Source organism: Panthera onca, chromosome B3 (genome assembly GCF_046562875.1).
Source record: "Panthera onca isolate mPanOnc1 chromosome B3, mPanOnc1 haplotype 2, whole genome shotgun sequence".
Taxonomy (NCBI): domain Eukaryota; kingdom Metazoa; phylum Chordata; class Mammalia; order Carnivora; family Felidae; genus Panthera; species Panthera onca.
Genome location: NC_138344.1, coordinates 6,395,414 through 6,418,645, shown reverse-complemented (window position 1 = coordinate 6,418,645; position 23,232 = coordinate 6,395,414). Strand labels below are relative to the sequence as shown.

Here is a 23,232-nt window from a genome sequence, read left to right as displayed (position 1 = left end):
CCCTCTCTCTCTCTGCCCCTCTCCTGTTTGTGCTCTTGCTCTCGTGCTGTCTCTAAATAAATTTTTTAAAAAATAAAAGATTATTTTTTTCATTAAATTAGCATGCTATCTTTGTTGAAATCAACTAGCCATATACATGTGGGTCTATTTTAGGAATCTTCTGTTCCAGTGATCTGTTATTGTCTTGATTGCTGTACCTTTGTAATAAGTTTTAAAATCAAATAGTGTAAATCCTTCAACTTTGCTCTTTTTCAAAATAGTCTCAGCTACTATAAGTCCTTCGCATTTCCAAATAAGTTTTAGAATTAGTTTGTCAATTTTTATAAAGAACTTGTTCAGGTTTTGATTGAGATTGCCTTAAATAATGGATCAATTTAGGAGACATCATCTTAACAATACTGAATCTTCTAACCCCTGAACATAGTATAGCTCTCCATGTATTTAGGTCTTTAATTTCTTCTAGCAGTGCTCTCTAGATTTCAGTGTGAATCTTGCATATCTTTTGTCAGATTTATCCCTAAGTATTTCATATTTTTATTGCTGTTGTACATGATATTTTTAAAAATGTCTATTTGTGATTGATTGCTAGCGTGTAGAAATAGTTGCCTTTTTATATTGATATTGTATCTTGCAACCTTGTTAAACCTTATTCTAATTGCTTTTTGGCAATTCCTTAGAATATTCTAAATAGAAATCATGTCACCTGCAAATCAAGACATTCCTGATATATTTTCATCTTTTTTCCTTCACTGGTTGAACTTAGGGGCTTGTCAGTTTTACTAATCTTTCAAAGAATGAGCTTCTGGTGTGAATTCTCTCCATTGTTTGTTTCCAATTTCACTGATATCTGCTTCTTATTTCTTAGCTTTTGCTTGCTTTGGGTTCATTTTGCTCTTGTAAGTGGTTGAAAAAATCAAAAGAACAATATGTCCTCTGAAAAAGTTAGTATTCAGAGTACATAGAGTATTACTGGAATATAGCCACACTCAGTCATTTACATGTTGTCTATCTTGCTTTTACACTATACCAGCAGAGTTGAACAGTTGTCATTTAAACCATGGCTTATAAAACCTAAAATGGTTACTGTCTGGCCCTTTACAGAAAGAGTGTCAACTTGTGGCCTATTACATTTACCTGGAGGTTTACATTGCTTTTTCTTCCTGGTGCTCCAAGTTTCCTTTCGTTTGTGTGAAAGGTTTTAACTGCAATTTCTTTAATAAAACAGGGCTGTTCGGGTTATCTCAGTCTTCTGGGCAAACATTTGTAGTTTATGTTTTTCAAGGAATTTGGCCATTTCACCTGAGTTACCAAGTTTATTGCCATGAAGTTGTTGAGAATATCCTTTTCATGACTCTAGGTTCTATATTGATGTCCCCTTTCTTATTCGTGATAGCTGTGATGTGCATTGTCTTTTTTCTTATCACTGAAGCAAGAGATTCATCAGTCTTATTATTAAAAAAAAAAATTTTTTTTTAATGTTTATTTATCTTTGAGAGACAGAGCACGAGCAGGGGAGGGGCAGAGCGAGAGGGAGACACAGAATCTGAAGCAGGCTCCAGGCTCTGAGCTGTCAGCCCAGAGCTCGATGCGGGGCTTGAACTCACGAACCGTGAGATCATGACCTGAGCCAAAGCCGGATACTTAACCTACTGAGCCACCCAGGCACCCCAAAATTTTATTGATCTCAAAAAAACAGCTTTTAGTTTCACTGAATTTCTCTGTTTTTTGTTTTTAGTTTCATTTATTTCTGCTCTTTTTTGTCTCCTTTTTACTGCTTTGGGTTTAATCTGCGGTTTTTTTTGGCTAGAAGGTTAGGTCACTGGGGCACCTGGGTGCCTTAGTTGGTTGAGCATCCGACTCTGGATTTTGGTTAGGGATCCCAGGATTGAGCCCCGCATCGGGCTCCACGGTGAGTGTAGAGCCTGCTTAAGATTCTCTTCCCTCTTGCTCTCTCTCTCCTTCTGCCCCTCTCCCCCGCTCACAGTCTTTTTCCTCTCTCTCTTAAAAAAAAAAGAAACAGCTTAGGTCAGTAATTTGAAACGTTTTTAATACGAGCTTTAAACTAAATTTCCATCTAAATATTGCTTTAGCTATATCCCATACATTTTGTTTTTAATTTTCTTCAGTTACAAATACTTTTCAATTTCCCTTGTGATTTGTTCTTTAACCTATGAGTTATTATTATTTTCTTTAACCTATGGGTTATTTAGAAGTATGTTGTTCAGGGGTGCCTGGGTGGCTCAGTCGGTTAAGCATCCGACTTCGGCTCAGGTCACGATCTCACGGTCCGTGAGTTCGAGCCCTGTGTCAGGCTCTGGGCTGATGGCTCAGAGCCTGGAGCCTGCTTCTGATTCTGTGTCTCCCTCTCTCTCTGCCCCTCCCCCGTTCATGCTCTGTCTCTCTCTGTCCCAAAAATAAATAAACGTTAAAAAAAAAAAAAAAAAATCTGTTGTTCAGCTTTCAAATATTTGGAGGTTTTCCAGATATTTTTCTGTTGTTGATTTCTAATTTGTGGTTATAATACTATCTATGACATGAATTTTTAAATATTAATTAAAGCAATCTCTACCCCCAATGTGGGGCTCAATTCACAACCCCAAGATCAAGAATTGTATACTTTTTCTCCCAAAAAATAAACATAAAAAAAAAAAAAAAAAAGGCGGGGGTGTGCTTGGGTGGCTCAGTTGGTGAATGTCTGACTCAGCTTAGGTAATGATCTCATGGCTCATGAGTTCAAATCCCACATATGGTGAGTACAAGACCCACTTTGGGTGAGCCTCACTTCTCTCTCTCCCTCTGCCCCTCCTGGGATATTCCCTCCCTCCCTCCCTTCCTCCCTCTCTAACACACACACTCACTCACTCTCTCTCTCTCTCTCTCTCTCTCTCTGCCCTTCACTCACTTGCATCCTCTCTGTCAAAAAAAAAAAAAAGCATGCTCTTCCAACTGAGGTAGCCAGGTACCCCTATGACATGAGTTTTTAAAAGTTTATTGAGACTTAGGCTTGTTTTATTCTCAGAATATGGTTCAGTTTGATAAATGTTCTGTGTGCTATTGAAAAGAAAACATTGGGGTGCCTGGGTGGCTCAGTCAGTTAAGCATCCGACTTCGGCTCAGGTCATGATCTCGCGGTCCGTGGGTTCGAGCCCTGCGTTGGGCTCTGTGCTGACAGCTCAGAGCCTGGAGCCTGTTTTGGATTCTGTGTTCCCCTCTTTCTCTGACCCTCCCCTGTTCATGCTCTCTCTCTCTCTGTCTCAAAAATAAATAAATGTTAAAAAAAAAAGAAAAGAAAAAAACGTATTCTGTTGTTAGGTGGAGTTTTCCATAACTCAGTTAAGTCAGATGATTCAAGTCTTTTGTATTCTTACATATTTTCTTCTAATTATTCTGTTAACTATTAAGATGAGTGTTGAATCTTTGTAATTATAAATGTGTCAGTTTCTTTTAGTTCTATCAGTTCTTGCTATATGTATTTTAAAACTTTATTATTAGGGGCATACTCGTTTAGGATTGTTATGTCCTCTTAGCTAACTGACCCATTAATCATTATGAAATGACCTTTTTTGTTCCTGGGAATATTTGCTTTGAAGTCTACTTTGAATTTATTTATTTATTTATTTATTTTTTTTATTTTTATTTTTTTTTTTTTAATTTATTTTTGGGACAGAGAGAGACACAGCATGAACGGGGGAGGGGCAGAGAGAGAGGGAGACACAGAATCGGAAACAGGCTCCAGGCTCCGAGCCATCAGCCCAGAGCCTGACGCGGGGCTCGAACTCACGGACCGCGAGATCGTGACCTGGCTGAAGCCGGACGCTTAACCGACTGCGCCACCCAGGCGCCCCTGAATTTATTTTTTAATGTTTGTTTATTTTTGAAAAACAGAGTGTGAGCTGGGGAGGGGCAGAGAGAGAGGGAAGCACAGAGCCCGACGAGGGGCTCAAACTCACGAAACGTGAGATCATGATCTGAGCTGACGTTGGATGCTTAACTGACTGAGCTACCCAGGTGCCCCCTGAAGTCGACTTTGGTATTAATACAACTTCTCTGGTTTTCTTTTGATCTGTGGCAACATTGTATATTTTTTTCATCTTTTTAGTTTTAACTTACTTATGTCTTTATAGTTGGCAAGGGTTTCTTATAGACCACATACAAAGGTGTTTTACTTTTTAAATCCTATTTGATAATCATGAACTTTAAATCAGGGCATTCCATTTACATGTAATGTAATTATCATCTGGCTAGTTTCTGTTTTATCCATCTGTTCTTTTTTTTCTGCTGTTGTGCCTTCTTTTGGATTTTTTTTTTTTCATGTTTGTTTGTTTATTTTGAGAGAGAGAGGGTATGCGAGAAGCAAGAGAGAGAGAATCCCAAGCAGTCTCTGTGCTGTCAGCGTGGAGCCCAGTGCAGGCCTCAATCTCATGAACTGTGAGATCATGACCTGAGCTGAAATCAAGAGTCAGATGCTTAACTGAGCCACCCAAGTGCCCTTAGATTGCTTTTTTAAAATTTTGTTAAATTCCATTTTGTCTTGCTCAATTTGATTAGCTCTACCTCTTTTTTAAATTTTTTTTGGGGGGGGGGTTGCTTTAGGGTTTATGATACTTTAACTTACTATAGTTTACCTTCAAGTATTCTACCTCAACAAATAACTTCCATTTCTAACTTCTGCCCTTGTGACTTTTGTGCTATTCTCATACATTTTACTTCTCTGTTTATTGAATTATATCTACATTGTTACGTTTGCTTTAAACAGTCAATTGTGTCTTTCAAGAATTTTTTATTGTATGTTTTAAAAATATTTACTTTTGAGAGAGTGTGCATGTGCACAAGTAGGGGAGGGGCAGAGGGAGAGGAAGACAGAAACCCATGAGAGCTCTGTGCTGATGCAAGGCTTGAACCCACCAACCATGAGATCATGACCCGAGCCCAAATCAAGGGCTGGATGCTTAACTGACTGAGCCACCCAGGTGCCCCAAGAATTTTTTAAAATAAGAAATGTCTTTTACACATGTGTTTACCATTTCTGGTGCTTTTTCCCTTTGTGTCTAGATTTCTATCCAGTATTATTTTCTGTCCAACTGCCTTTAACTTTCATATACTGCTTAGAATTCAAGGAGCAAATATAGACTCCACTGTTCAGACACTAAGCTTTGTACTCCTACAGGGTGGGGACTTTAGTCTTTGACTGTTGGTAGCCACCTTGAACAGTCAGTCTTCTGTCCATTGCACCTGCTCAGTGTCTTACACTCCTATCACTCTGGATTGCTGGATTTAGTCTTATTCTTTGTGTTCAGTTTTTGTGTGCTCTTAGAATCAACTTCATTCTATGTAAACCTGTGTCTGCCTCAAAAGACTGGAAATAGAAAAAAATATTTGCCAAATTCTTCAGAAAAAATTTTTTTTCTATACTACTGATCTGCTGTTGTTGAATTCTTTTCGTGTGTCATAAAAAGTCTTTAATTTAGTGTTAGTTTTTTGAAATATATTTTTACTGGGTATAGAATTCCAAATTGACAGGGTTTTGTTTTTTTCTTTTAGTACTTTAAAGATGTTACTTTACTGTTCTTTTTGGCTTTCATCATTTCTAATTAGTTAGCTTTCATTCATATCTTTGTTCCTTTCTATATAATATATATATTTTTCTTTATCAGCGGTTTTAAGCAATTTATGTGCTTTAGTGTAGTTTTCTCCATGTTTCTGGTTGGAGTTTGTCAAGCTCCTTGAATCTGTAGGTTTGTGGTTTTCATCAAGTTTGGAACATTTTGAGATACTCTCTCTCTTTTTTTAAATGTTTGTTTATTTTGAGAGAGAGAGAACATAAGTGGGGGAGAGGTAGAGAGAGATGGAGAGAGAGAATCCCAAGCGAGCTCCTTGCTGTCAGCACAGAGCCCGAGGTGGAGCTTGATGTCACGAATTGTGAGATCATGACCAGAGCTGAGATCAGGAGTTGGATGCTCAACCTACTGAGCCACCCAGGTACCCCAAGATACGATTTCTTCAAAAACTTTTCTGTCATCTCCCTCCTACCAGCACACACTCCTCCCACCCCTATACTGCGTTACATATGTAATAGGCTGCTTTACATTGCCTATATAGCTTACAGATTCTTTTTTAGTCTTTTTTACTGTTTTTAGACAGTTGATATTGCTATAACTTAAAGTTCCCAGATCTTGTGCAGCAATCTAATTTTTCATCTTTAGACATCTGATTTGTATCTTTTTTCATACTTTTGCTCTCCTTAACATGCTTCCCTTACCTTTTTTGAACATATAAATTATATTTATTTTAGTTTTTTTAATATCCTTATTTACTAATCCTATCATTTGTAGCATTTCTGTTTTGTTTTTATTGATTTATTTCTTCCTCATCGTGGGTCATAATTTTCCCACCTCTTGCATGCTTTGTAATTTTTTTTAAATATTTTTTTTTAACATTCATTTTTGAGAGAGACAGAATGTGAGTAGGGGAGGGGCAGAGGGAGAGGGAGACACAGAATCCAAAGCAGGCTCCAGGCTCTGAACTGTCAGCACAGAGCCCAACGTGGGGCTAGAACTCGCAAACTGTGAGATCACCACCTGAATTGAAGTTGGCTGCTTAACTGACTGAGCCACCCAGGAGACCCTGCATGCTTTGTAATTTTTGATTGGATAGTAGACACTATGAATTTTTACATTGTTAATTTCATGGATTTTTTTTTTTCTTTCAAATAATTTTGAGCTTTAAATCTTTTGGAAAACATTTAATCATTTGGATGATTATGTTGTGTTAAGCAAGACCAGGTAGCCTTTAATCTCAGGCTAGTTAGGTTTCACAAATGCCTAAGTATAGAACCTTGTATATTATGAGGTGTCTCCACTGTGGTTGTTGTGAATGTGAACTATTATTTGTCTTTTGTGACCTCTGAGAATAGATCTGCCTGCTTCTTGCTGCTGGGTCTTCCCTTGGCTTCTAGTAGCTTCCTCACAATCATGCACCTACCAGAACACAACTGACATACACAGGGGGCTTCTCGCACATCTCCAGGGCCCTCTTCCCGTGTAGCTCTTTCCTTTCTAGAACTCTGCCCTGTGAGTTCTTGCTGCCTTGGCTTTTTGAATTCCCACCTCCATCTCTTTAAATTGAGAAGACCACTGGGCTCGGAGTTTCCCCTCTCTGTGCTGCTGCCTAGGAACTCTCTAGGCGGTAAGATGGAGCAGTTCTAAGGCATACCCCATTTATTTCCCTTCTCTGGGGGACCATGGGCCTGCACTGCTTGTCTAGTGTCTGAAAATTATTAATATAATTTGGCCCTTTTTGTTACTGTTGTTTAAAGTGGGAGGATAAATCTAGTCACTGTTTCTCCACGATGGTAGGAAGCAGAAGTCTGCTCCTCTTTTTACACATTCTTTTCCTTGTACATGTCATACCTCTTTGCATGACTTCATTTATTTTTGTGGGCTTCGGTGGACATGGCTCCTAAATCTTTATGTCAAGACTGTCTTCATTCCTTGGTTCAGTGCCCCCATTCCTGCTGGATATTTCCATTTAGGTTTTTCTTTTTCCTTTTATTTCAAATGCAATACAGTTTCCTTCCAACAAAGTCCCCTTTCAGTTGTTCATATTTCTATTATTTGAAGCTTGACTCTCCAAATTCCAGAAGTTGGAATTCCTTTTCATTAGCTCAAACTTAGTACCTAAGTTCTCTCATTTTTTCTGTTACTTTTGTCTTCATTTTTGTGCCCTTCCTTCCCACCTGTTGCCTAGTTTGCAGCCTTACATCCTTGCATTTAGGCTTTTGCCATAGGTTCTGATTTCCCTGCTCTCTCCTCTCTGCAGCAAGTCAGCCTGCATATGCCACCACATGGTGTTACTAAAATACCACTCTATCACTCAGAAATCACCAGTACCTTCTGTATAAATTATCAGCTCTTTATCCTGGCCCTTCAAGTCCTTGACAATTTGATCCATCCTGCCTTTTCAGCATTAACTTCACTTATTTATTTTTATGAATTCTTCACCCCCGCTTCACAGGATTTTCCAACCCGTTTTCTGAATATGCCCTATACTTCTTTTTCCTCATACTTTTCCCTTTACATCTAGTAGCCCTTTCTGGTTCTTGGTGCATCTAAATGTCAGCCTTCTTTCAGAACCCAGCTTAAATACTTCTCTTCACTCTTCTAAAGCACACCAACTCATAATAATCTCTTCTTCCTTTGAACTCCTCTTTAGCCTCTCTAATATTTGCTAGGCAATAAAATATGTTTGCGATTATTAGATATTTGATGTTGACCCATTATTTATCTCTTTCATGCTTTCAAAATATGTTTTTCTATGACTCCTAATTAAAATTCTTGAAGAGAGATCATGTTTGTGTGGTTTTGTATATTCCTTATAGGACGATACTATACTTGTACTAATAAGTGTTCGTAGCTGGGTTCCTGGGTGGCTCACTCAGTTAAGCGTCTGACTTTTGATTTCATCTCAGGTCATGATCTCACAGTTTGTGAGTTCAAGCCCTGCATCGGGCTCTGTGCTGACAGTGCGAAGACTGCTTGGGATTCTCTCTCCCCCCACTCCTCTCTGCCCCTCTACCACTCATGCTTGTTCTCTCCCTCTCTCTCTTGCTCAAAACTAAACTTAAGGGACGCCTGGGTGGCTCAGTCGGTTGAGTGTCCGGCTGCGGCTCAGGTCATGATCTCATGGTTCGTGAGTTCGAGCCCCATGTCGGGCTCCGTGCTGACCGCTCAGAGCCTGGAGCCTGCTTCGGATTCTGTGTCTCCCTCTCTCTCTGACCCTCCCCTGTTCATGCTCTGTTTGTCTCTGTCTCAAAAACAAATAAACATAAAAAAATAAAAATAAAATAAAAGTTCACAGATACTGACTTCAGCTTAGAAATACGAAGATACTGTATGCTACTTGTCTTGACAGTGTAACAGATTTCTTCCCTTCTTTTAGATAAATTTTTATAATCTTAATATTATCACAGAAGAAAGTTTCAGAAGTATATCCTAGTTACACTGACCATAGAAAAAGTATATAGGATCAGTAGAAATTGCTATTGCAGTATACTTGACAAAAGACACAAAAAACCTTTTATCATTTATTTTCCCATATTTAATTTTCATTTATTTGAAATATCTTTAGTTTTTGAGACAACTCACTATAGATTCTGTTTTTCAGATTTGCTTTCAAATATCATCATGTACGCACCCTTAGTTCTTCAAAGTTGTTCTGCTAAAGTCACAGAAACTTTTGACTATTTATCCTTTCTGCCGCTTCAAACTGTACAAGGGCTGCTGAAGGCAGTGCAGGTAAGTCTTCAGACTCCTAAGGAATTTGGCAAAACTGAGGTTGAACTGCCTAATGGAAGTCTGATGTGATTCTTCATAAATATCAATGTCTGAGAAATCCTGTATTCCTTGATTTTGAAGCATAAAACTGTATTAAAAGTGCATGAGCACCGAGCGAGACTCTGTTTCTAAGCGTACCCCCTTCTTCCTGGCACACTTGTGTCTCCCGTGACTCGTTGTCAAGTTAGTGAGATAATTGTAAAGCTCTTAGAAATTTGATGACGATAGGTTTAAAGGCATTTCACAATTAGTTTAAATTTAGTATTTCAAAGTATGCTGTTGTCCATATTACTAAGTATAATAAGCATTGAAACATGTATGTAAAAACAGAACCAAATTTCCTTATATGAGCCAAATAGTGACAGTTTTGGGTAGAAATGAGCAAAGGCTAATAAACTTGGGGGTTTTTCTACCTGCTTCTTCTTTGTCTTTCAGCCCCTTCTCAAGGTCAGCATGTCAGTGAGGGACTCCCTGATACTTGTCCTTCGGAAAGCCATGTTTGCCAGGTATTGAAAATCCGTGAGACCCTGGGAAGTAGTGCCTTCTAAGGTTACTCACCATCTTCTCTGCCGTCTCCTTGTACAGCCTGTTCACGGTGGTCCTGCAGATGTCTAACCCAAGAGAACAGCTTTCATCAGGCACAGCCTTGTGCTACGTGCAGGGTTCTTTATCTCATCCAGTCTTCCGAGTAACCTGTAAAGTTAGAATTATCACAGTCTTCTCCATACAGATAGGAAACTCAGGCCTAGAGAAGATAAGTGACTTGCCACAAGTCAAACAGAGGTTCGTGGAGCTAGAATATGAGCTTCTGATCTCAGGTACTCTGCTGTACACCCCTAGAATAATCTTCAGGACAAGGTTGCAGCGCCAGCTGGCAAGAGTTCTAGAAAGGAAAACATCTTCATTAGGAAAATATTCAAGAAACTCACTCTAGTGAATATTGAGTTACGGTCTAGTGATTGTAGACTAAATTGTTAAGCGGTCTCAGGTATTTTTTGGCTTAGTCAATGCCTCCTGATCTCTTTTCCTTTATTTCTTAGTGTATAAACTAAAGATGATAATACTACCTCCCAAAAAGTATTAGGGGAGCTAAAGATGATATTACTACCTCCCAAAAAGTATTATGGGACCAGTAATAGGTGGAAAACATTTGGTACTTTAAATATATGATGCTCAATTTTTTTTTTTTTTTTTTTAACGGTTACTTATTTTTGAGAGACTGTACAAGTGGAGGAGGGGCAGAGAGAGAGAGGGAGACACAGAATCCAAAGCAGACTCCAGGCTCCGGGCTCTGAGCTGTCAACACAGAATCCTAACGTGGGGCTCGAACTCATGAACTGTGAGATCATGACCTGAGCCCAAGTCGGACACTTAACCAACTGAGTCACCCAGGCACCCCTAAGATGCTCAGTTGATGTCACATTGACTCTATTATAATGTGTTTGTGGATATACAGAGGAACAACCAGCAAGTATATACTATTATCCCTCTTCTAGAGTTGACAGTTTTTTGTTATTCCTTACCCAGAGGTATGTCTGCTAGGCCAAGGTTTGTATGTCATAACATCTCCCCCATGAATTGATCATTGAGCCTCAGTGAGATGAATGTATCATTTTTCTGGATGGAGGGTTTATAAGGCGCCAAGCACTATACTCCTCTACGAAGAAGGGAAGTGGTCCTTCAGACAATCTGCCGTTTCTATCCTACTTAGTACTTGATATTTGAGTTATTGGCCCTTGTATAGCTTCTCAGTACTCTTGTTCCCCACATAGAAGAAAGTATAGATCGTGTCATGAGGTTAACTAGATAGTGAGAAATCAGCTGAGGTCCTCTACTGCTAACTGCTGTGAACAGCTGATGTTTTATTTTGAGTATATAAATTTATTTTATTTTGCTCTGTGCTTCATTACTTATTCATATTCCTTTTCTGTACAGAGGTAACTGGCTTTTTCTGACCCAGAAGCCTATTCCTGTGAAGCTAATATTGTTGGTTAACTATTTCTCTGTCTGTTCCTGAGCTAGCCAGCTTGATGCCCGAAAAGCTGCGGTTGCTGGGTTTTTGCTGCTTCTGAAGAACTTTAAGGTTTTGGGCAGCTTGTCCTCCTCCCAGTGCAGTCAGTCCATCGGTGCCAGCCAGGTAAGGACTGTTAACGCTGGGTTGTCATGTGCATTCGTGCAGAAGTTGGTGATGTGTACGCTGTTCTTTCTCTCTCCTGCTCTGGTTGTACAAATGACCCTGTAACAGAGTCTGATGATGATGGCAGTGATAACAGCTAACACTTACTTAAAATGATGGGTTTGCTGTGTGCTAGACAGTGCTCTCCACCACGGTAGCTACTAGCCTCAGTGTGGTTGTTGAACTGCATGCTCGGTTGAAGTGTGTCTGGCCAAATTGAGTCACGCTGTATGTGTAAAATGCATGCTGCATTTTGAAGATTTAGTGTGAGGTAAGGGAAAATAGCTTGTTACTTTTAATTTCGATTACATGTTGAAATAGTTTTGATATATTTGGTTAAATGTTAAAGTTAATTTCACCAGCATCTTTTTACTTTTTGAATTTGACTACTAGAAAATTTTGAATTAGCAATGTGACTTGCATTTGTGGTTTGTCCTGCTAGGTGGTGTGCTAAGTGTTTTATATTTATTATGTCATTTCATCTTCCTGGTAATCCTCTGAGTCTAGATGTTATTATTATCCCCATTTTTAATAGTTAATTTACTTTGCACAGCCTGGTAATCTGAGAAAATAAGACTTTTTACAGTATTTTGGTAATTCAGACTTTGGAGCAATAAAATTTTTTTTTTTTAATTTAAATTATGTACTGTGTGATTTGTAAATAGCAAATTAATGAAACAATCTTATTAGGAATCCTTTGTTGCTCTAGTGTGATTCCGAAAAACTTTTGTTCATGACATATGGCAAAGATTAAATATTAGGAACACTGGGTGTCATTAGTGTATTGTTAAAATCATCCACATCTTAATAAGAAGACTAAGGCTGAGGAAGGTTAAATGACTGGCCCAAGGTGATGTAAGCAGTGAAGGGTAGAGCTAGGATTTGATCTGTCAGTATTAACTACCTCACTGAGATGCCTGTAGTAAGGGTTAGGAGTCTTGGTCTATAGTTACTGGATTTATTATTTAAAACAAGGGCTGTAATTCTTTGTCTTGTCCATTTCTAAACTAAACATTACCTACCTATAAAACTCTGAGGATTTTGTGGAAGCAAAAAGAGCTAGATTGTGCTAGCTCCTGAAAATATTTCAGGAAGCATTTAGACCTTTTAAGTATAATCAAGTATATTAAGACTACTGGATTCTAGTGGTGAAGTCATCTGTGTGCCATCCTAAGCACCTGACATTGCCAAGAAAGACCTTAAGGGATAGAGAAGAGTTAATTTTGTTGAAATGCTTGAAAATTCTTACTCCAAACCAGAATAAGAGTGACACTTAGCACATCCTACTGATGATTTTTGCATATGGGGAAAGCTAAATTTAAGTTTCTTTGACCAAGAACACAGGCTCGTTTTACCTTCTTTGTGAAAATTAATTTGGTAAAATATACAAGAACTGGCCTCTCTTCCTTTCAGGTCCATGTGGATGTTCACAGCCGTTACAATTCTGTTGCCAATGAAACTTTTTGCCTTGAGATCATGGATAGTTTGAGGAGATGCTTAGGCCAGCAGGCTGATGTTCGACTCATACTTTATGAGGTAAATCAGAATGGAAGAAATATAGCAACCCCCAACTAACAGTCCTTTTTATTTTACTAAGTTTTTTCTGATTGTAAAAGTACAGTTCACTCTTCCTTGATGCAGTTAGGATTGGTAGTTTTATGATGGCTAGCCAAAAGGTTGTTTAAGGTGAGGAATCATAAAGAATATTTGAAGTGCACCTGGGTGGCTCATTTGGTTGGGCATCCAACTCTTGATTTTGGCTCAGGTCATGATCTCACCATTCTTGAGGTTGAGCCCCACGTCGGGCTCTGTGCTGACAGTGCACAGCCTGCTTGGAATTCTTTGTCCGCCCCTCCCTTGCTCACGTACACATGTGCACACATACACTCTCAAATCAACATTTAAAAAAAAAAAAAAAGTCCGCACCTGATAAAAGGAATCTGAAACTTGCGTCTGAAATAAATGGTGAAAGACTAAATGTTTTTCCCTATAATCAAGAACAAAGATACTTGTTCAGCATTATAGTGAGGGTTCTATCCAATACGACGAGAAAAAGAAATAAAGGCATACAGATTTGAAAGGATGAAATGTGGCTGTCTTGATTTGCACTGTATGTAGACAGCAAAGAATCTACAAAAAAGTGAGTTTAGTAAGGTGGGATACAAAAACCAATTTTATACTAGCAGTGAACAATTGGAAATCAAAAAAAATTTATGGTAGATAAAAATAAAACACTTAAGGATAGGTTTAACAAAGAATGTACAAGATACGTGCACTGAACACCTCAAAATATTGTTGGGAAATTAAAGAAGAAAAGGTAAATGAAGGATGTGCCATGTTTATAGATTGAAATGCTCAGCACAGTATTTTTAGTAATTTTAGTCTCAAAAAAGTCTGTAGATTCAGTGCAGTCCCAACTGAAATCCCAGGATTTTTTGGACAGAAATGAAGTTGATTCTAAAATGTAAAGGACCTAGTGGTGCCTGGGTGTCTGTCAGTTGGGTGTCTAACTCTTGGTTTTGGCTCAGGTCATGATCTCACAGTTCAGGAATTCAAGCCCTGCATCAGGCTTGGAGCGTCCTTGGGATTCTTCTCTCCCTCCCCCCTCCCCCCTCCCCCCCTTTCTCCCTCCTCCTCCCTCCCCTCTCAAAAACAAAGAAACATTAAAAAAAATAAAATGTAAAGGACCTAGAAGGATCAAGACAATTGAAAAAGTATGAAGTTGCTCAGTGGATTTTTGACCAATATCCCAAGGTAATTTAGTAGAAAAAGGATGATCTTGTCAACAAGCTGTACTGGAACAATTGTTTATTGTATTGGAAGGGGGGGTCCCCAAAACCACCATGTTTAAAGATTTCTCTGGGAGGACTTTTAAACTCTGCATATATTAATTCTCATGGCTAACTATATTCTAGTTAAGGGATACAAAGCAAAATCAGCAGAAACAAGGGATACGTAGGGTAGAGTCAGGAAGAAACCAGGTGCAAGCATCTAAGAATCCTCTCCAGCTGGGATTGCACAGTATGCACTTAATTCCTTCAGCAAATGAGTTGTGTCAACACATCAGTAGATAACAATTCCTCAGTAAAGGAAGCTTATTAGAGATGTGGTACCCAAGGTTTTTACGGGGTGCTGGTTTACATAGGCACTTGTGCTTATTAGCACATATCCAAATTCCAAACTTCCAGAAGAAAATAAAAATATTCAGCATAAACCACATTGTACAGTTTATACACAGTAAATTTCTATCATTTAGGGAAAACTTTTTATCGGTGTAGGGGACTGTTTACCAGCCAGATTCCCAGCCACCCATCAAGGGGCAATCTTGCAAGCAGGCTTTACTAAGGATGACAGTCTCAGATCTACTGTGTTAACTCTTCTCTGCAGTCCTCCACATGCAAAAAAGAATCTGCACTGAATGTAGCTCCAAATTTTAAAACTTAACTTGATACAGATCATGGACTGATCTATTAGGATATTGGTGTTCATTTGTTCATTAAAGACGTCACATCATCGATTTGTAAAAACTCTTTATGTGTTGGTATCAACACTGGTCATACTTGTTGCAGGGTGTAGGGCAGATGACCGTTTCTTTGATGATGCTGATGATGATACTTTATGTATATATGTATGTATGTATTTATTTATTTTACATCCAAATTAGTTAGCATGTAGTGCAACAGTGATTTCAGGAGTAGATTCCTCAGTGCCCCTGACCCATTTAGCCCATTCCCCCTCCCAAACCCCCTCCAGTAACCCTCTGTTTGTTCTCCATATTTATGAGTCTCTTATGTTTTGTCCTCCTCCCTGTTTTTATATTAATTTTGTTTCCCTTCCCTTATGTTCATCTGTTTTGTCTCTTCAAGTCCTCACATGAGTGAAGTCGTATGATTTTTGTCTTTCTCTGACTAATTTCACTTAGCATAATACCCTCCAGTTCCATCCACATAGTTGCAAATGGCAAGATTTCATTCTTTTTGATTCTGAGTAATACTCTATTGTATATATATACCACATCTTCTTTATCCATTCATCCATCGATGGACATTTGGGTTCTTTCCATACTTTGGCTTTTGTTGATAGTGCTGCCATAAACATGGGGGTGCATGTGTCCCTTTGAAACTGCACACTTGTATCCCTTGGATAATACCTAGTAGTGAAATTGCTAGGTCGTAGGGTAGTTCCATTTTTAGATTTTTGAGGAACCTCCATACTGTTTTCCAGAGTGGCTGCACCAGCTTGTATCTTGCATTCCCACCAACAATGCAAAAGAGATCCTCTTTCTCCACATCCTCGCCAACATCTGTTGTTGCCTGAGTTGTTAATGTGAGCCATTCTGACAGGTGTGAGGTGCTATCTCACTGTGGTTTTGATTTGTATTTCCCTGATGATGAGTGATGTGGAGCATTTTTTCATGTGTCAGTTGGCCATCTGGATGTCATCTCTGGAGAAGTGTCTGTTCATGTCTTTTGCCCATTTCTTCACTGGATTATTTAAAAATTTAATATTTGTTAACGCTAATTTTCCTTTGTGTCTTCTCTTTAAAAAAGAAAAATGTTGGGGCACCTGGGTGGCTCAGTCGGTTAAGCGTCCGACTTCGGCTCAGGTCATGATCTCGCAGTTCGTGAGTTCAAGCCCCGCGTCGGGCTTTGTGCAGACAGCTCAGAGCCTGGAGCCTGTTTCGGATTCTGTGTCTCCCTCTCTCTCTCTGACCCTTCCCTGTTCATGCTCTGTCTCTCTCTGTCTCAAAAGTAAATAAACGTTAAAAAAAAAAATTTTTTTTTTTTAAATAAAAAAATGTTTAGGGGGTCAACTCTCATTTACTTTTTCTCACAAATGAACCATACAGTCTTTTTCCCAGTTCCAAAAAGAAAGTTCTCCCCAGGATTTAATTTTTTTTTTTAAGTTATTTATTTATTTTGGGAGATAGCACACATGAAGGGAGGGGCAGAGATAGAATCCCAGGCAGGCTCCACAGTGTCAGGGCAGAGCCCCATGCAGGGCCTAATCCCACGAACTGTGAGATTATGACCTGGCTGAAATCAAGAGTCAGATGCTTAACTGAGCCACCTAGGCCCCCCACCCCGCCCAAGATTTTAACTTAAGTAGTTTTTAACTATGACTGGGAAATACTGGATGGGAAGAAATATCACACAGTCATTTACTTTAGAGTGCTCAGGGCCAGGAGACATTTTTGAAGCTCTGGAAAGTAAGTGGAAATAATGTCCTAAAAGGGAAGGCTGTTAATGTAGGATGAGAGAAAAGAATGAAGACCTGGAACATTCTTGACTGTAAAAGAGCAAAGTACTCCAAATCCAGAAATGACCTGTTGTTTAAAAATTATGATGATTGTGGTCAGTTTATTAATCTGGTTCTTAGTGATCAAAGATCTCTTTTTAGGGATGCCTGGGTGGCTCAGTCAGTTAAGCATCATGACTTCAGCTCAGGTCATGATCTCGCAGTTGATGAGTTCGAGCCCCACGTCTGGCTCTGGGCTCTGTGCTGACAGCTTGGAGCCTGGAGCTGCTTTGGATTCTGTGTCTCCCTTTCTCTGCCCCTCCCCTACTCATGCTCTGCCTCTCTCTCTCAAAAATAAATAATAAAACATTAAAAATTTAAAAAAAAAAAGATTTCTTTAGTTCTTTTTAGGCAGATAACCTAAACTCTCTGAGTCATTTCTCTCTCTATAATTTCAGTCATTTTCAAAGAATTAAGAAATAGTGTAAAGAAATAGTATTGTTTAAAAAAATTTTGTTTTAATGTTTACAGTTAGGATTGTCCAGAGGCGCCTGGGTGGCTCACTCGGTTAAGTGTCTGACTCTTGATTTCAGCTCAGGTCATGATCTCACATTGTGAGATGGAGCCCTTTGTCAGGCTCTGCACTGGGTACGGAGCCTCCTTGGTATTCTTTCTCTCTCCCTCTCCCCTGCTGGTCTGTGCTTGCGTGCACCCATGCTCGCTCATTTGCTCTCTCTCAAAAGAAGTAAATAAGAAAAGTAAAAAAAAAAAAAAAGTAAATTTAGAACTTAGCGTATCTGTTAAAGAGCTTACTCTCTATTTGATTCCTCTTAGGGGTTCTATGATGTCCTTAGAAGGAACTCTCAGCTGGCTAATTCAATCATGCAGACCCTACTTTCACAGGTAATACATTTTTTTTATTTTATATGTTTATGGATATAGAGAATAGATAATAATACATGGAGAGGTGATTGACATTTTCCGGACTTTCCAAACTATAGAATAATTCCCAAATAGTACACTGGTACATTACGAACATGCCTGGGGTATGTGATGCTGTCCTGATGTTTTAATTACCACTTACCTACCTGCCCTTTTGCATCATCTTAACAGTTATTCTCTCAGGTAACAGTCTGCACCCTAAGTCAGAAGGACTTTTTGAAGAACCATTTGTATAAGGGCTATTAGCAGCTGTATCTGTTTGTTTTACTTCTAAAAGAATAGAGAGATGTGAAACAAATATAACAAAATATGGATGTATTGCATCTAGGTTACAGATGCATGGGTTATATTCTGTACTTTTCGGTTTAAAAAAGGATTTTTAAACTACTTCAAAAAAAAGATTTCAAAAGATGATCACTACGAAAAGAGTTCAGCTGGAGAATATCTGGCATAAATAAGACCATTTACACTCAACATTTATTCATTAAGCATTCCTTGAATCTATTTTTTAAAATACCTTTATTGAGATGTAATTTACATACCATACAGTTGACCCATTTAAAGTGTACAGCTTGGGACACCTGGGTGGTTCAGTCAGTTGGGCATCCAGCTCTCGATCTCAGCTCTGATCTTGATCTCAGGGTTGAGTCCAGGCCCCATGTTGCTCCACGCTGAGCATGGAGCCTACTTAAAAAAAATAAAAAATAAAAAAAATTAAGTGTACAACTCATTGGTTTTTAGTGTATTCATTGAGTTGTGCAGCCAGCATCACAATCGATTTTAGAACATTTATTTCATCACTTCAGAAAGCCTCACACCCTTTAGCTAACCCCCCCTAATTTTCTCATTCTTCTCCCACCCACCTAGCCCTAAGCAGCCACTGATCTACTACTTTCTCTCTAGATTTGTTGTGGACATTTCATATAAGTGGAATCGTACAATATGTGGTCTTTTGTGACCGATGGCTTTCACTGAATGTTTTCAGTTTATCCATGTTGTAGCATTTATAAGTACTTCATTCCCTTTTATAGCAAAGTAATATTTTATTATATGGTATTTGAATCTTTTTTATATATTGAGAGTTTCTTGGTTTGTAACTCTCTCGAAGCTTCCCAGGTATGATCTGAAACTGGCCCCCATACTCAGAGGGCAGGGAGAGACCAAAGAAAGAAGCAGCTCGGGTGCCTAGGGGGATTGAATGTCCCAATGACTCTTAATTTTGGCTCAGGTTGTGGTCTTGGGTTCGTGGGATCGAATCCCATGTTGAGCTCTTTGCTAATGACGCAGAGCCTGCTTGAATTCTCACTCTCCCTCTCTGTCTGCCCCTCTCCCATGTATGTGCATGCTCGCCCGCTCTCTCAAAAGAAATAAATAAACTTTAAAAGAAAAGAGAAAGAAAGGAAAGGAAGGAAGGAAGAAAGAGAGGGAGAAAAGAGAGAAAGAAAAGAAGAAAGAAAAAAAAAAGAAAAAGAACCACTCCGGGTTGGAGGTAGCAGTTTTTTCATGTCCACCACTCGGCTAAAAAGAAAGTTCTCTCTTTTTTTCCCCCTATCCCCCCTACTTTTGTATGTCATTACTTTTGTTATAATTCTGAAGAAGCTCCATTTAAAGTTAAGATCTCGGATGTGTAGAAATTATTGGAAGGTCCTTATACTATTTATCTAAAGATTTCCATTGGGCCTCAAGCCTGATCCTATGCAAAATTTATATCCTATTAACTATAGTGTATCTTTTCAAACTGTTATAATCAGCCCATCAACATTCATATACTTAACAAGCATAGAAAATTGATTGAAGGTATGGAACACTGCTTCCCAACTCCGGTTAGTATGTGTACCAGTAAAATTGTGCAGACTCTAAAAAGGAGAGAAATAATAGCTAACATTTCTTCGTCTCTATTGTGTGCTAAGTAGTGTTTTTAGCACTTTACATGTATTGGCGTGTTTAATTCTTACACAGCCTCATATGTTTATAGTAATATTTCATCACAGATGAGGAACGAAGGTATGGATGCCTTTACCAAAAGTATTAACACATGAGTCTTAACTGGGACCTGGACTCAGCCATTCTGACTCTAGAGCTTATTTATATGTTCTTAACTATCAAACTATATTGGAAATGCTGATTGCTTTAGGTTGTAGGTTTGTAGGTTTAGGAATTGATGTGAGAGAGCATGATGTTTTGTGAGAAAGTTAGTGGAAATGGAGTAGGAAAGATCTCAACATGATGCCTAAAGCAAGGGTAAAGGATGAGTTGAGGCAAAGCAACACATATTTTGCTGCATTGTTCTTTGGACACTTGGGAAATAGGTCTTAGATGGTGTTAAACATTAAAGGTGCCATTACTTGGACCAGTTAAAGAAGTGAAAAAGCATTCATGAGCCCTGGTGTGTTTTTTTCCTTACCACACATAGTTAAAACAGTACTATGAGCCAAAACCTGATGTGCTGCCACCTCTGAAATTGGAAGCTTGTATTTTAACCCAAGGAGATCGAATCTGTCTACAAGAACCACTGGTGAGACTTTTATTCTTCCTATAACCATTATTTTTATTGTTAAATAAAAGCATCAACCCTGTTGAAAGAATCCGTCTTCAGGAAAAGATACCTTTCCTGAAAGCACTCTTCTGGTACTCCCAATGAAATTTTACTCTTAAATCTTCCCTCCTTATCTTCTCTTACCCATCATAAACCTTGGATCTATTGGTAAGATATCTCCATGTTCACATTTTACAAAATCAAGGTATCCATCACCTCCCCTAAGAAGCATTTCATCTCCCATTTGTGCCTCTTTGACTATATAATATACTAAATATACTGTGGAATGGGGAAAGGAGGTCACTCAGTAGCAGATGAACCCAGGAGACCTGCTTCATTAGTCTGGAGGGAGCGTATGATTTAGGCAGAGCTAGAATTGGCACTCTTGAACCCTCAGGGGAACTAGGATAGGTTGTTTTCCTATTCTTACTATCCAGCCTCAGAAAGACAGGAAAAAGAGAAAATAAAAACTGAAGCTCCACCACGCCAAGCAACTTAGAGCCCATGATGGGGAAGGAGGTGGTCTTTCATATGTCAGATCCTGCCTCCATAAATGGGCCTTTTGTGCCATGAGGTGGAGATGCTCGGTTGGTCTCCCAACGATTCCTTTCCTGTCTTCAGAACAGCCTCTGGGACTCAGTAGCCAGAGAGGATTTAACTTCACAACCAGGCTTCATGGTGTTTCCACTAGATCAGAAATAGCACATTCTGATGTTGCATTCTGAGGTGCCCACTACTTGCAAAGCCAGTTTTGGGAAAAGGTCGGGAAAGAATGCAAGAATACCTTTGTTAGTTCAGTTAACTTTTTCCAGTTTTAATTCAGGTTGACTTAAGTAAGTTATTCATAACTTACTTTAGTCTTATAGGCTAAAATAACTTACTTTAGCCTTATAGGTTAGAATTATATGTTATCAACAGCCTCCTTCAGTTAAACACTCAAGAATGTTTACTATTTTCTTCTACAGGATTATCTGTTATGTTGTGTCCAGCACTGTTTGGCCTGGTGTAAGAGCAAAGTGATGCCCCCACAGCAGGAAAAAGAGGAGGAGGAGGAGGGGGTCTATCAAGACCTGGAGGACCTATTGGAATCTATTACTAGCAGAATGATTAAGAGCGAGCTAGAGGACTTTGAACTGGTAATTGCTAAGTCTCAGCTCTATTGAACGATGGAGGCTGTTTTAATAGCTTATTAATTTTTTTAAGTTTGAGAGAGTGCATGCAAGCAGGGGAGAAGCAGAGAGAGGGAGAGAGAGAATCCCAAGCAGGCTCCACGCACAGCCTGACTCAGGGCTCAATCCCACAAACTATGAGATCATGACCTGAGCTGAAATCAAGAGTTGGACGGTTAACCAACTGAGCCACCCAGGCACCCCGCTTATTGACTTTTCTTTAAAATTTTATTTATTTATGTATTAAAAAATTTTTTTCTAGCATTTATTTATTATTCAGAGCATGAGCATGGGAGGGGCAGAGGGAGGGGGAGACACAGAACCCGAAGCAGGCTCCAGGCTTTGAGCTGTCAGCACAGAGCCCGACGCAGGCCTTGAACTCACAAATCGTGAGATCATGACCTGAGCCGAAGTTGGACGCTTTACCGACTGAGCCACCCAGGCACCCCTGTTTTTTAAGATTTTATTTTTAAGTAATCTCTACACCAAGCATAGGGCTCAAACTCCCAACCCTGAGATCAAGGGTTGCATGCTCCACTGACTGAGCCAGTCAGGTGCCCTGATAGCTTATTAATTTTTCTCTTTTGTCTTTTAGGATAAATCAGCAGATTTTTCTCAGAGCACTGGTGTTGGCATCAAAAATAATATCTGTGCTTCTCTTGTGATGGGAGTTTGTGAGGTTCTAATAGAATATAACTTCTCCATAAGTAATTTTAGGTAAGGTACTGCCACATATAACTCTTCCTTGCAATTTGATGAAGACTCCATTTTATGGTTTGGTTTTGTTTTGTTTTGTTTTTTAACTCCAGCAGCATGGTAGGTACTAACAGACCAAAGGCCATGACACGGTCTTTTGTGAACATCTAGCCTGAGACAGAGAACCAAAACATATGCCACAGGGGCTGGGGATTGTTGTCCCTCTAGCAGGCTTCCATTTAGCCCAAATTTCCAGACCCTGAACTCAAGTTCTAATTTCAGTAGAGCAATTTTGATGGTTTGGTAGTACTGGACTTTCATGCTCTGCATTGACTGGCATAAATAAGAGAGAAAAAAACACAGCTGGATTAGAGTGATCTGGGAGTTAATGCAAGTTCATTCATTTATAATGTGTCTAAAATAGAACATCTAGAACACCTAAAGAAACATTGGGATTTCCTTATTGGGTGTGAAAGTAAACTACAATACTCTGATGCTTATCCTTAGTGGTCTCTTTTTCCTTTTATGCAGTAAGAATAAGTTTGAGGAGGTTCTGAGCTTATTTATGTGTTACAAGAAACTCTCTGACATCCTTAACGAAAAGGCTGGTAAAGGCAAAACTAAAGTGGCCAACAAAACGAATGATAGTTTTTTGTCCATGAAATTTGTGTCTGATCTTCTCACTGCTCTTTTCAGGTAAGGTGGTAATAGAGTGCTTAAAGATATCTGTGTAGTGAAGATAGTAACAGTTACCTAGATTCACTAGTATTATCTAGTTTGGATTCACAGTTCTTAATGTATATACAGTAAGAAGTAAGTCAGGAGCTTTTCGTAAGTTTCTTGAAATGAAAGCTGGATAATCTAGGTAGACACTTGAAAGAATACCTTGAATTATTTAAGGAAAACTCAGAAACAATGGACTACTTAACAAAAAGATAGGGATAAGTTGCAGTAAGGTATTGTAGGGAAATCTGCCGAAGTAGCTTGAATAGTATAACAGATAAAAAGGGAAAAAAGAAGAACCTGAATTGAAAAAACAAAGAACAACAACAAAGGAAACTAAGACTGACATTTTAATTTTATCAAAGCGAAGCCATTGGGGGAGGGAGGGGAGAAGATGAGGTAACACTGAGGATGAAGGTT

General features: G+C 38.9%; 1 protein-coding gene across 5 annotated transcripts in view; it reads left to right on the top strand.

Annotated features, from left to right (window-relative positions):
- FANCI (FA complementation group I) overlaps window positions 1-23,232 on the top strand; it is a 102,430-nt gene that overhangs the window by 61,709 nt on the left and 17,489 nt on the right. For all 5 annotated transcript variants that reach the window (XM_060617674.3, XM_060617675.3, XM_060617673.3 and 2 more), the window contains exons 15-23: window positions 9,163-9,293; window positions 9,768-9,838; window positions 11,355-11,469; window positions 12,922-13,044; window positions 17,581-17,649; window positions 20,102-20,203; window positions 21,190-21,360; window positions 21,989-22,110; window positions 22,621-22,785. In XM_060617674.3, the coding sequence (XP_060473657.2) occupies window positions 9,163-9,293; window positions 9,768-9,838; window positions 11,355-11,469; window positions 12,922-13,044; window positions 17,581-17,649; window positions 20,102-20,203; window positions 21,190-21,360; window positions 21,989-22,110; window positions 22,621-22,785 (1,069 nt within the window). The remainder of the gene's footprint in view (window positions 1-9,162; window positions 9,294-9,767; window positions 9,839-11,354; window positions 11,470-12,921; window positions 13,045-17,580; window positions 17,650-20,101; window positions 20,204-21,189; window positions 21,361-21,988; window positions 22,111-22,620; window positions 22,786-23,232) is intronic.